At 52.4% G+C, this 13,095-nt stretch overlaps 6 protein-coding genes across 6 annotated transcripts; 2 read left to right on the top strand and 4 right to left on the bottom strand.

Moving 5' to 3' along the window:
• Positions 1–79: 79 nt before the first annotated feature.
• Positions 80–1,759, bottom strand: BDV59DRAFT_184119 (GMC family oxidoreductase). Its single transcript, XM_073690634.1, has one exon. It carries the CDS (start codon positions 1,677–1,679, stop codon positions 156–158), a length of 1,524 nt encoding a protein of 507 aa, XP_073545279.1. The 5' UTR covers positions 1,680–1,759; the 3' UTR covers positions 80–155.
• Positions 1,760–2,869: 1,110 nt separating this feature from the next.
• On the top strand, positions 2,870–4,389 carry BDV59DRAFT_194869 (aldehyde dehydrogenase family protein; the record flags this gene model as incomplete). Its single annotated transcript, XM_073692463.1, has 2 exons — positions 2,870–2,923; positions 2,989–4,389. The coding sequence occupies 2 exons, from the start codon at positions 2,870–2,872 to the stop codon at positions 4,387–4,389; spliced, it is 1,455 nt and encodes a 484-aa protein (XP_073545278.1).
• Positions 4,390–4,577: 188 nt separating this feature from the next.
• Positions 4,578–6,515, bottom strand: BDV59DRAFT_209664 (Zn(II)2Cys6 transcription factor; the record flags this gene model as incomplete). The annotated part of the gene is made up of 3 exons (XM_073695434.1): positions 4,578–5,874; positions 5,937–6,418; positions 6,476–6,515. 3 exons carry the CDS (start codon positions 6,513–6,515, stop codon positions 5,008–5,010), a joined length of 1,389 nt encoding a protein of 462 aa, XP_073545277.1. The 3' UTR covers positions 4,578–5,007.
• Positions 6,516–6,901: 386 nt separating this feature from the next.
• BDV59DRAFT_204229 (uncharacterized protein) lies at positions 6,902–7,367 on the bottom strand (the record flags this gene model as incomplete). Its single annotated transcript, XM_073694419.1, has 3 exons — positions 6,902–7,075; positions 7,124–7,173; positions 7,235–7,367. 3 exons carry the CDS (start codon positions 7,365–7,367, stop codon positions 6,902–6,904), a joined length of 357 nt encoding a protein of 118 aa, XP_073545276.1.
• Positions 7,368–7,663: 296 nt separating this feature from the next.
• BDV59DRAFT_90701 (fumarylacetoacetate hydrolase family protein) lies at positions 7,664–9,024 on the top strand. The gene is made up of 5 exons (XM_073697314.1): positions 7,664–7,830; positions 7,877–8,115; positions 8,175–8,490; positions 8,549–8,645; positions 8,707–9,024. The coding sequence occupies exons 1-5, from the start codon at positions 7,803–7,805 to the stop codon at positions 8,912–8,914; spliced, it is 888 nt and encodes a 295-aa protein (XP_073545275.1). The 5' UTR covers positions 7,664–7,802; the 3' UTR covers positions 8,915–9,024.
• A 1,388-nt stretch (positions 9,025–10,412) lies between these two features.
• On the bottom strand, positions 10,413–12,285 carry BDV59DRAFT_204227 (putative MFS transporter; the record flags this gene model as incomplete). Its single annotated transcript, XM_073694418.1, has 6 exons — positions 10,413–10,548; positions 10,611–11,287; positions 11,354–11,520; positions 11,574–11,818; positions 11,875–11,957; positions 12,043–12,285. 6 exons carry the CDS (start codon positions 12,283–12,285, stop codon positions 10,413–10,415), a joined length of 1,551 nt encoding a protein of 516 aa, XP_073545274.1.
• Between the last annotated feature and the right edge of the window lie 810 nt (positions 12,286–13,095).

Below are 13,095 nucleotides of genomic sequence, written 5' to 3'. Positions count from 1 at the left end.
AACCGATGAAGATATCTACGACGCAAGCTGTCATTGACACATAACCTATTGATCGAGACCCCAAAGAAAGATAAATTTTCCGAAAAAAAAAAAAAGCGCTCGCACATTACAGCATGGTATCAACATCAATCGAATTCGGCCTCTACCATCAACACTCATAGAGACGCACGCGTGTGCTTCCCGTCTTCCTTGATCATATCGGCCGCCTTCTCAGCCACCGCATACACCGACGACAAAATATTCCCACTCACGTTCCCAGGGAAGACACTGGCATCCACCACGCGCAGGCGTTTCACACCTAGGACCCGTAACCGCTCATCAACCACCTGACCCATGGCGCAGGTCCCACACGGGTGATACTCGGTCATGCAATATTCCCTCACCGCTTCAGCGGCGGTTGATCGGTTATGCAGGTCGATGCTAGGACTCGGCAGCGCCCGACGCGTCACCTTATCCTTGAGTGCTGGCGAGCCGGCAATCTTGTCGGCGAACGCCAGGCCGGCAGCCAGAATGTCCACATCGGCCGGACTGGTGAGATATGCCGGGTCAATAACAGGGTTCTGGCTCGGGTTGCTGGTCGTTATGTGCACAGTGCCCCGTGAAGTGGGATACTGCAGACAGGTCACAATTGTGAAACCATTGGGATCCGTCGGGGATCCAGCCTTGGCGAATTTGCTCTGGTCGCCTGGGGCGTTCTCAAGGTCGACGGTCCCCTGCGCGAGGATATACTGGATGTTCGCAGACGAAGGACTTCGCAGGTTCTTGACGACCTGCTCGCGCTGCTTCCGCTGGAAGGGGGTTTCGGCCGGCGCCGCAAGAATTTTCTGGCAGGTCGCTTCCAGCTCCTCTTCGGAAACAAGGGATGAGTACGGCAAGAAACCCATGCAGCTGGTCGCTGCTGCAAGGATTCCGGTACGGTCCTTGGCATACATGTCCATGTGCTCTTGAGCCACGCTGGGGTCACGGAGAGCATCAAAGGAAACAATGCCGTCTTTCAATTCGTACACCGCACCGCTCAGAACATGGTCCTGGAGGTTCGCTCCAACCCCTGGCAGAGGCACGGTGCATTGCACTCCAGCTGCTTTTAGAACGGCTGGGTCTCCTATGCCAGACAGTTCCAACACTTGTGGTGATTTGTACACACCGCCGCTGATTATGACCTCCTTGATAGTGCGCACATCGTACGTCTTCCCCGAATGCAGAAACCGGACCCCGGAAGCCGAGTTCCCTTCCAACGTGACACATACAGCGAGCGCTTCGGTGAGGACTTTCAAATTTGGCCGCGTCAGGTTAGGCAGAAGATAGCCAGTGGCTGCATAACTTCTGGTTCCCTTGTCGCTTCTCCGGTCGACGGTAGTGAGTGACGAAAAGAAGCCGAGGTGGTCACCTCCCCACGGATCAACGGGACTTGCAGCCATCCCAGATGCCTCCTTGGCAGCTTGGATAAAGTACCGCTCCAGTGGATTTCTCCAGTTGTTGAAGCTTGTCTGGATTGGGCCGTTTTGACCATGACTTTCTTTCTGGAACTGCAAAAATTTCGTGTCTCCTGGCAGTCCGACCCGAGTGTCGTCCATCTGCTCATGCTTCCTGAAGTAGGGCGCAATCGATGACCAAGACCAGCCCCTTCCAAAGGCGGACCAATCATCGAAATCTTGTTTGGACCCGCGAACGTACATCATCTAGCGCTCATTTAGTATGAAAAGCCAAGTATTCCGTAAAACTACTGTGGAGCATACCCCGTTAGTGGCGCTGCAGCCGCCTAGCATCTTCCCACGGGTCTGGTGGTGAACCTTGTTGCGATTGCCTCTCTATCAACTGTGATCAGAGAAGCTCTCATTACCGAGAATGCAGACCACTTGGGAGATTCTATCATACCTGAGGTACCGTGTACATTAGCCAGTCGTATTCACCGTTTGAAAGCATCTGGGGAAACAAGGCCGGCGTCCGAACGAGCTCATTTTTTGTCTGGTCCTTGCCCGCTTCCAGTACTCCCACATTGACACTGGGGTCTTCGCTCAACCGCGCAGCCAGCGTAAGGCCCGCGGTGCCTCCGCCGATGATAATGTAGTCATACGACAGGCGACGGAACTCCTCGAGCGAGCAAATCGCATTTGCTGCGATGTGAGAGGCCGCATCCGCCATGGTGACGATCGGCAATAGGTGAATCGAGAAGAGAGAAGAGAGCTAGAATGAGTAGAGAGTTTTATACAAGCGGTGAATCTGGGAGCGGCGAAGGACGGCCACACAGATGGGGGTGAATGCGATGTTTCACCGGGCCGGATCAATATCGAGTCGCTCACCCGAGTTAGGTATTTATTCTTTATTAGACATGCACCGATGGTGGTGGATAATCGAGCAATGTTGTAACCCGGGCCGTTTTGCCTAGTAGTAACTAGTGGCATGGGACCACCCACAACGTCCGAGGCCCACGACCGGCGCACATGCACGAGTCACGTCCCATGCATGCATCAACAATGAGACTAGCATGCCGACTAACGGGAACCCATCGAGAGCGATTCCAGATCGGGATGCGATAGTCGATGGGTTCTATCGAGGGGTGACAGACTGGCGGGTTGCGATGCGATCTCTCCCAGCGGGGTGGGCGAATCGTGTTGCATTGCGCGCTGTTAATAAGCCACGACTTATCAGCTTCAGCGTCCCCCGCAGTTTCCAGCTGCCACCACTCCAGCCGTTGCCAATCGCTGCTCGTTGCGCGATCCCTGGTCTGACTGTCGCATGCGCTAGAACATGTTCATGGGCATGTTCAAGCTGCCGGCGGGTCGGTCCCTCTCTGGGAGCTCTTGAATATATTTCGTCATCTTCTCCGGGAGCTTCGTCCGCGGGAGCTCCTTCGACCTCGCGCGCAATCATGACGACCGACTTTACCAAAACTCCCCATACAAAACTTTTCATCAACAATAAGGTGCGGTCGTATTGGAATAATAACCAAAAACATAAAGCACTGACAATGCTAACTACTTGACACAGTATGTCCCAGCCAAATCAGGAACACGCTTAACCGTGCGCAACCCCTTCGACGGATCAACCGTCACCGACGCAATCCATTGCGCGGGCGAAGAGGACGTCAACGATGCTGTGACCGCCGCTCTCGCCGCATCCCGCGGTCCTTGGAGCCAAATGCCTGGCCAGGAACGAGCCAAGCGGATGCTCGCGCTCGCCGATTTACTCGATGCACACGCAAATGAATTGACCAAACTCGAAAGTCTCTCTATTGGTCTGCCAATTGCCATTTCCCGAGGCATTGGAGGCGTCATCGGTGCCGTGTGGCGTTATTATGCTGGGTTTTGCGACAAATTACCCGGCGAGTTTGTCCCAGAAGGCGATGACCGCGTTTTCAAGGTTGTCCGATACGACCCATTTGGTGTCTGCGCCGGCATCGGTGCTTGGAATGCGAGTCTGTTCTTCTTCAGCATGAAAATCGCCCCGGCTGTCGCAGCCGGCAACACCTTCATCTTCAAGACGTCGGAGAAATCCCCTCTCGGTGCGCTTCAGATCGGAGAGCTGGTCGCCAAAGCGGGCTTTCCTCCAGGAGTGATCAACCTACTAAGCGGTGACGGTTCCACAGGGGCTTTGTTGGCATCGCATATGGGAATCCAGAGAATCAGTTTCACTGGCTCCGTCAACACCGGGAAGGCGATCCAGGCTGCAGCAGCACAGAGCAACTTAAAGAGGGTGACACTCGAATTGGGAGGCAAATCCCCATCCATCATTTTCGACGACGCGAATATTGAAGAGGCCCTTATGTACTCCTCGCAGGGATTCCTGGTCCATTCAGGCCAAATATGCGTTGCTGCTTCACGGCTCTTAGTACATAAAACGATTGCCGACCGGTTTGTTGCAGAACTAAAGGGCCGGTTTGAAGCCCTTGCCGGTGCGTCTGGAGACCCCGCGGAAGACACGACATTCCTTGGCCCTGTGGTGGATGAAGGCCAGAAAGACCGTGTCATGACTTTCCTGGACAGACCAGAGAATGTCCTGACTGGAGGTGTGTCGAAAGGCAATTTTGTCTCACCAACTATCTTAGTGAATCCACCTCTCGACTCCCCGGCGTGGAAGCAAGAGATCTTCGGCCCAGTGGTGTGTGTTCGCACATTCGAAACCGAAGACGAGGCAATTGAAATAGCCAATGCCACTTCGTACGGTCTCTCATCCTGCATTTATACCAGAGATATTCCGCGGGCGCTTCGTTTAGCCAAGAAGCTCCAGGCTGCCGGCGTGGCAATCAACTCCAACCATCAGCCCGACTATGACACGCCGCTATCTGGGTGGAAGCAGAGTGGAAATGGTAGCTATGAAGGAGGTAGGGCAGCAATTTTGAGCTATTTGCAGGCTAAGACAGTCATGATAAATATGACTGCGAAGCTGTAAGATGGCCAAAAAATCAGGAAAACCCCTGACGATGATCCTCATACTGTACATAATCACCTGGAATGAAACGTTCGAAAGCGACCTGGGTATGTTTTCTTGATCCCTTATTTGGCCATCATTCAGGGCTCTAGGTGTCGAAAGAGGGCGTTCATGGGAAGTTGACAATCTCGTCAACATCGCAACTTAAAGGGCTTGCGTCCTGCACCAATGCGAAGACATGAATAAAGGATGCTTGGTGTAGGTCACCTGCTAGTGGTTGAAAGTTAATTGACGGCAGGGTTATGTGTTCAACACATCCTACTGACAAGTCTCCAATGTGAGTGGAGAAATGAAAGCGACCCTCAGGATGTGCCTTCAAGCTCCCAGGTCGCCTGTATGTTGGTTATAGCAACAGCCTGGGTCATGCTGAGGTTAAGGAAGCTGGTCTGCCCAACTCCTAAGGCAGGCGATTTGTTCCTTCATCACTGTCACAACACTGCCGCAACAGATGACCCACGACCACTATCCGGGTTTGGCATCTCCTGGTTCAAAAAGACAATAGAGATCCAACGATAACTCCAATAAAGCTGAACGAAAATTCATGGTCACAGGTGCCGCCCATTGACATAAGAAATCTGATCAGCCCGCTGAGAAGATTGAAAAGCCGTCTGCCTTGAGTAAAAGATCGAATGGTTCCGGAGTGTCCTCTCTTCGAAGGTCTTTCATAGAAGCGAATTGGGCATTTTTCTTCCTTGACTGGAAGAGACCTTCAAGAAGATTCGTCGTGCGTTTGATATCACCCCAGTGAGATCTCTCCCAGAGCTTTTCCAGACGCCCGAGTAAGTAGAGCATCTCCGTTTCTCGCTGCACTGTACAGCCAAGTATTGCAAACGGCCATGCATAGTGCTGGTTCCAGAACAGTCCATCCACATCCGATTGCAGGTTGGTCAAGACCTGCTTGACTCTTGCCTGCACGAGGCTGTCCTCGGCCGATACTTGCGGGTTCATGATTTTATGGAGCAAGATATCGGCGGTTAATGCATAGAGCTCAGCTGCGCGTTGTATCTGTTCCAATCCCTCGCTGGCTGGATTTGCACCTTGTCCTGGGTCGACAGTCGACTGACGATTGATCCACTGGCCTAGTTGCTCACGCAGAGACAACGCAAGCAGACTGTCCTCATGGTTCAGTGGGGTTCGACGGGCGAGCCGCGAGATTTCCAAGATTACTCGGCATAATCGCGGCGGCATCGCAAACACAGATAAATCGCTCACTTCTATATACTCTTCGACCTGGTCCCATGAGGCGTACTCAGGCAACCATTGGAGGTCGGGGCTCAGAAATGCAGTAGTTGCTGCATGATAAAGCAAGGCTGCAGCGCACGTCTGTTGGAGAGGAGTGATGGTTTCACGTTGACTCTTGGCAGACCGCTTTACTTTCAAAGCCATGACGCGTGTTGCACCAAGCAAGTGAGCGATAGCCTTGGACGATGGTCCTGATTGGATTCGCTTTGTTGGATCAAGTTAGCCACCCAACTCGAAAGGCGGTGTTTTCCTTCCGTTGAACATACCTCAAATATACACAAAGCTACGGTTAGAAGAAATAGCCAGTCTTCGGTACCTGCGAGCTTGGAATCCTCGATCATCTTTCTTGTTGCGAAGACGGCACTGGAGTAGTATTTGAACGCATGAACGGGCACCTTTTGGCCACAGTTGGTGAGAAAGCCCGAGGCGCATGCCAGGAAGGAGTCCCTAATGCAGGGATACTGGACGGCCAGGGAAAGAACTTCATTGTGAAAGGCGGATGGGGTGCCGGGAATAAGTAACTGCGGAAGCACCACAGACGCAAAGTACGACAACAAGGCCTCGCTCGTGGGACTATCGAAGATGGTCAGATTTCGGGCGGCCACCTTAACGAGGCTTTCCGGTCTGTGATGGCGAACGAGGGCGTTAGAGGGAGCCTTGTCGGATTCCCAGATACATGTGAGATGATTCCGACGACAGGCCCTACACTCTTTGCTCTCCTCGTCGCATTTCTTCCGACGAATGCGGCCTGCGACAGCGAGTTATTATCGGATGGCACGGACTAGATGGAGGAGAGAGCACGTACAAGTTAGACAACCTGATTTCGTTCTCCACCGGGCAGGCATGGCGGAGGAATCGTGGTGGATCTCGAACCGTTAGCTGTCAATGGGCATCAGGAGGAGATCTGGGGGAAGGAGAGACAATCTCCCGCCGCACGTGATGCTGCGTTAGATAAGCGGGCCCCTTTCCCGCACACTGATAAGATAATCGTTCTCCATGTGGTGATCCGCAATCTAAAGTTGCTCTGCCTTGCATCCCTACGAACTTCATCCTGAGTTGATGTCGATCGCCTAGAATCGCCGGAATTATCTCACCAGGAAGTAAATATATGCAGTACAGGTCAGCCAATGCTGATAGTCCACCAAGAATCGCTCATACACCGTTCTATTACCCATCGATTCACTTCGTAAGTCTATATACACATTGAATCATTCCCTCAAGCCACTCTCTTCTAACCATCCAACAAGCCGGGGACCTTCTCGCAGAGGTACTCAACGACCGCGTCGGGGCCACGCTCCACCTGCAGTCCGGGGGGAAGAGCGTGCGTCTTGATGTCGGGCCGGATCTCGCGGGCAATGGCGTGGATCTCGCGAGCCTGCTCATCGGTCCACATGGAAGCGCTGAACTGCATGGGAGTTAGTTATGCAGTTTCCGAGCGATAGGGGTTGCCTACCAAAACGTCGGGCATGACCCGGGTCACCGTCGGACGGACTTCCTCAATTGCTGCAAATACAGTTAGCACGATTTCATCCGGTATCAAGGAGTCCCATGAACGAAGACATACTGGCACAGTTGGCCTCGTGGATGATGGTATACCGGTCCTTGAGGGCCTCGACCATGCGGCCGATGAGGCGCTGAGCGCGCTCGGGGGCGGTGTTCACAGTGACGAGACGGAAGGGGCCCTTGGGAGCAGACATGGCGATATCCCAACGATGGATACGAGAAGTATAATGGATCGAAACAGTGCGTGTTGGAGTGCGGACATTCCGCTTTTAAGGAGGGGCACATCTTGCCTTCATTTGCCCCTCGGCTTCTCCGTCATATTTCCCCACGCTACATCGTGGGGAAGTTCCAGCAATCAGTCTTCCCGGCATCGGACTTCGGATAAAAGCTTGGTCATTTTAACTCGGACTTTGCGATGGAGATTCAATCGCCTCCCACAATGCGTCAATTTCCCCACTCGACCCCGCCAAAATTGGTGAACCTTCTCGGTGGCCAGATGTGCTCCCCGCGCGATGTCGGGGTAGAAATAATCCCTTCGTCGCAAAATGAAAACTTCGAGAAAACCTCCTTGTTCCCTCTTTCAATACCACTGCGTTCGATTACACCTGTGAATTAACACCATTTGTATCATGTCTAAAATCGCCTCCACCTTCTCGCGTACGTCTGCTTCCCCCAAGTCAAGCGCCACCGCTAACAACTCCAGGCCTCGTGCGCTTCGTCCCCAAGTCGAACCCCTCGAGAGTCCTGATCGGTGAACCTGTTGATCCCCAGCTGGATGTCGGATTGGCCATCTACCAGGGCAAGGAGGTCTCTGTCCGGCCCTTCTCTGGCACCTCCGTCCTCAACCCGGGACAGAAGACCGACTCGACGGAAACCATCAGCCGGATCCTCTCTCCTTTGGCGCAAAACGAAGTCGGCTCCATCCGATGCATTGGTCTGAACGTAAGTTTCGCACTCCCATCGCTACCGGAATCGAGCAAAAAATTGACGAGGGTGAATAGTACGTATCGCACGCCGCGGAGATGAAGCTGGACATCCCCGAGGTCCCAACGCTCTTCTACAAGCCCTCTACCTCTCTCGCCGATCCCTGGCCCGCCCCCACTGTTCTGCCCAAGATCACCCAGGTCGACAACACGGGTGACTATGAGTCCGAAATGGTCATAGTTATCGGCCGCGATGCCAAGGATGTCAGCGAGGCTGACGCTCTCGACTATGTACTCGGATACACAGCGGCCAACGACGTTTCCAGCCGGACGTCCCAGATGAACCAGAGTCAGTGGTGCTTCTCGAAAGGCTTCGATACGGCTTGCCCGATCGGTAAGATATCATCCTGACATGATCTGCTCTGTGGCGCTGACTCGGGATGTAAAACCAGGTCCTGTCCTTGTCTCCTCCTCCCAATTCCCCGACGCCAGCAAGTTCCAGATCCGTGGTCTCAAGAACGGAAAGGTCCTTCAGGATTGCCCTCTGACGTAAGAGAGAGCCCCCACTACAGAAAACCATGCCGCTCCCTACTAACGATCACACAAACAGGGACCTGATCTTCAGCGTGCCGAAGCTAGTCAGCTTCCTGTCGCAGGGTACCACTCTTCCCGCGGGTACTATCATCCTGACTGGCACTCCGCCTGGTGTTGGAGCGGCCAAGAACCCCAAGGAGTTCTTGAAGGCCGGCGATGAGTTTGCGGTTGAGCTGCAGCCTTACGTTGGCACTTTGATCACGAAGTTCGAAAACCAGGCTTAGATTGTGAGAGTGATTTAGGGGGTTAGTTTCATAGACTTGTCTGTATATAGTTATGAATTCAAGCATGGGTCCAGATGTCGCTTTATCCGTACACTGAAGCTTGGTGGCAGTCACCCACAGGTCCCCACAATCCGCGATGACTAAGTCCCCACGCAACCGAGTAACTTAGTTAATAATCATTCGGAGATACGGAGCGATTGAAGTCAACACGCATGCGGTGTATCAAGTGCTATTTCGGGATATCCAATAGTTACTGGAGTGCTGGACCAATGGCTTAGCAGGCGTCGTCAGACTCCATATTCAAATAGAAATAACTTCTCGCCGAGGTGGCGACCATTGCACAATAAGAAAATGCATATATATATGCGTTTACAAGTACCTAAATAGTTTCACAGATAAGGCCATTCATTGAATGTGCAGGCTTTCATACAAGCCATTGGATAATTCTCTGGATTGCCAATTATCAGAATAGGGACATGACAGCCTCTCCATGCACACGGTGTATACAAAAGAGGCCCTGAAGTTGTTGCACCACGCCTACTAGGAGATCTATATATCGCGATACCCCTTGAAGCGCTCACGTATCATATGAAAGAAACCCCACTTGATTCCAGTTCTTTAAAAGGACATAATGATCGTGTAGCAGCATCGGGCGATACTCCGTACAAGGACCGGAAGAGCACATATCCCGGCTACAGAACCATATGCTCTCGGGGATAAACAATCACAGTGCTACAATGACACTTCCTTCTGTAAAACAGAGACCGGTCCCCTTGCGTTGTTAGTGCCCATGCCATGTATGGTCTGAGAGATGCAGGATACCCGGGTATAGCTTTAGCCCTGGCGGACTAAGTCTGGTCCGCTGGACCTGCGTCCAATCACCGTGGCTTTCGGGGAGAACTTTCATGGAACCCTAACAGAATCGCAGCTTCGGTGGTTGAAAGTAAAGAGGCGTCTCGTAGGGGATTCCAATCCAAGTGACCAGGCATTTCAAGATATGTATGTTTTCTAGGACTTGTCTGCTATACGAAACCATTGTATATCCGCCAAATTCCCGGCAGACAAAGTCGCCGGACGACTTGCCGATTGTTCGGCGGGCCGACGGGGTAGACCGGACCGGATGGCCGTCAGGGGACACTAACGTGGCCTGACAACTTCGCTTTCCCGACCATACGATTTCGGGTGGGCAGCTCGGGGTGGGAATAGCCCACATATAGGGGAGTATATAGCTAATGGATAGCCTGCTCCGGAGCAGCTGAAGTTTTCGTCTTCTTTCCCTCCATCCAAGCGGAATCCTCCGTGTCTACTTCCACTTTCTACCCTTTGTTGCTGTCACCAAGCCATTATACTCATCAAGACTGTTCGATTCCATGACCAACCCAATCTATGTACAGTGGTCTTTAGCCGTCGCCCCTGGCTAGACAGATCTATCTCTATGGCCCTCTATACCCAGTCTAATATATTCATTGATCTTCGGGAAAAATCATACTGAATCATCTTACTCCATCTCCGGGCGCCATTTCCGGCCCAGGAAGTGCAGGAACAGAGTCGGGATGACACTAACCCCAACCATCAGGGCAACACAGACACCGGCAGATTGAGCAACTCCAACATTTTCGAACATATCCGGGAACCTGTCGTCCGTTAGAATCCAAGCCGATTGATTACGTTTACTCGTCGAACAGCGATGACTCACCAGAAGGGTCCGAGGAAACCCCAGATCTGCCGAACGAAAGTGATGAATACACCCACGCTAGCAGCCTCCTTCGGATAACAATCAACAGAATAGGTGATCAGGACGGTGGTGACAAGCTGATTACCAGCAGCACCAATGGCAATGCCGATGACAGGAGATACAATCCAATGGCCCTGCTCAGCTTTCGAGGTGCATACCAAGAAGACGATGATACCGACAATGGAACACGTGTAACCGAAGTAGCTCAGCCACAGACGATACTCAGGCTGGGGCTTCTGCCCAATCTTCTTCGCGCGCGTGTTCATCCACAGATCGGACATCACGCCACCAAGCTGCTCACCAATGAGCGATCCGATGATAGGACCCAAGAACTGGAGACCCAGCTGCTCAGCATTGAGCTCAAACTTGTGTTGCAACAGCGCCGGCACCTCGACGGTCGCCAAGACGTTGCTCAAAAGGAAGATCATGGCATAGGAAGCCGCGGGGATGATCACACAGGGATACGAGAACATGGAAAGCGGCTTGATAAATTCATACCAAGTGAAAGGAGTCGGATCGATCCGGCGCAGCAGCAGATACTCTCTCTTCCATGCTGGCTCCTTGGGATCATTCTCACCGTTGACGTATCGGGTCTCGGGCCCAAGAAAGAGGTACAAGATGAGCTGGACACCGTTGACCTATTAACAAAGTCAGAAAGCTGCCCAAAACAGTCTTAATATAGCAGGAAAATCGAGGTAACTCACAATTGTCAAGACCCAATAAATCCACTGGTATCCGGCACGGTATACGACGAAACCGAAAATAAAGGGACCCGATGGGATACCCAGAGTGACGAGGAGAGTCCACACGCCCATGTAGCGGGCACGGTCTTTCTTGAAGTAGGTTTCCATCACAACCGCACTTCCAATAGCTGTCACGCAAAAATGTTAGCGACAGCCACTCATATGATACTTCTAGTCTTACCTGACGCAGGAGAGATGAAAAACGCCTGCAAAGCTCTGCAAGCAGCAGTCGACGCATAATCGGGGCTCTTGGCGCATCCGATATTGCAAACCAAGCTGCAAATCAAGGAGAGGAGGAAAATAGGACGACGTCCAAAGCGGTTCGACAACGGTTTCCAGAACAAAGGCGCACCGCCTAGTATGGCAATCTGGAGCGAAGTTAAATAACTCGCTTTCTGGATTGAAACACCGAATTCTTCGGATATACTTTTCGACCTCCAGTTAACATTGGACTCGTAGAACGCAGTTAATAATGAACTTACGTTTCATAGGCAGGAATGATGCCGGCAGCGGCGAAAGTACCCATGCAAGCATGGAAGGCCACGAGGCAAAGATTGGCCAGTTTCTACAGCGTATCGTAGCCCGTCAGTCAACAGTTCCATCCGAATATCCATACCGCTATGGACGGAATAGAATTGAAATCATCTCACCTTCCACCCAGGCCAATTGTAAGGGTCTGCGGGATCCATGCTGGGGATAGGATCCAGCTCTAGTGTGCCATGGCGTTCCAATAGATATTGTTGATGAGGTTTAGAAATGCGTGAGGCCACAATATCCGCATAAGACACAGGAGTTCCTGCCTCCGTGCTCTCGAGAAGATCAACCCCAGTCTTCCCCGGCTGGGTGGGATCCTGAGGATCCTTAACTGGCTGCATCTCCATAGATGCAGACATTTTCAGTGGTTGCTCCTAGGTTGGACACGCAAAGGGGCAGTAGCAACGTTGGTCGAGGGAAACTTGGGGAAAAAAAAAATAAATGAAACCCCAAAGCTTCGTAGGAGACCAGTGCTACTGTTGAACTCTTTTAAGGTCGGATGGGGAGGAAGTGTGTGGAGGAAGGTTAAAGGGGGGCAAGACAGAGGAAGGAGATCCTACGTGGTTCCTGGGGAGAAAGATCCTCATTTGTTGAATGCCCAGCACACACCAGGCTCTAGCCGAAGGCGAAAAGTACTGGGACAGATCCACCCGGAGTAGACCTCCAGCCGGGGTTCATCGGCCTATCATGGACAGAGGATAGGGCCGGACGGCTTACTCCCTTGGGGAGATTGTCAGACACTGACGAGTCTGCGGCATTGTCGTGGAGAATATGCGGAGTGTTCTCCACGGTTGCGTCGACTCAAAGGAGCGACAATGGTCAGGCCGTATGTTGACATGAATGGATAGCGTGCCGTTACCACTCCATAGTCAATTGGTCGAACCAAAACGGATAGGCTTTTCTTGCAGAGGGTCCCGACACACCATAGCCGAGACCGACTCCCGAAGCGGCCGGGGAGGAGATTTGGCATATTAAGTCCTGGATAAGTCTTTTGGAGTGGAGCTTAATTGAAATGAACTCTGGGTAGTCAGCCTCCCATCCATAGACGAGCGTCTGTTAGCCCCTTGGCTCTGTGTCGGAATATCCATTGTGGCAAGACTTCCGATCCGATCGGATTCTGATTACTCTACACGCCGTAGAAAGGACGCCCAGAAGGTATTATTGGCGAT

Source organism: Aspergillus ambiguus, assembly GCF_047715705.1.
Source record: "Aspergillus ambiguus strain CBS 117.58 unplaced genomic scaffold BDV59scaffold_31, whole genome shotgun sequence".
Classification (NCBI taxonomy): Eukaryota; Fungi; Ascomycota; class Eurotiomycetes; order Eurotiales; family Aspergillaceae; genus Aspergillus; species Aspergillus ambiguus.
Note: the sequence above shows the minus strand (reverse complement) of the source record. Positions and strands in the feature narration are given on the sequence as shown.

Bases quoted from the DNA above. Each gene is read 5' to 3' on its own strand.
- BDV59DRAFT_184119 (XM_073690634.1), bottom strand. From the start codon at position 1,679: ATGATGTACGTTCGCGGGTCCAAACAAGATTTCGATGATTGGTCCGCC.
- BDV59DRAFT_90701 (XM_073697314.1), top strand. From the start codon at position 7,803: ATGTCTAAAATCGCCTCCACCTTCTCGC. The intron at 7,831-7,876 runs GTACGTCTGCTT...TAACAACTCCAG, and splicing joins AATCGCCTCCACCTTCTCGC to GCCTCGTGCGCTTCGTCCCC. The intron at 8,646-8,706 runs GTAAGAGAGAGC...TCACACAAACAG, and splicing joins CTTCAGGATTGCCCTCTGAC to GGACCTGATCTTCAGCGTGC.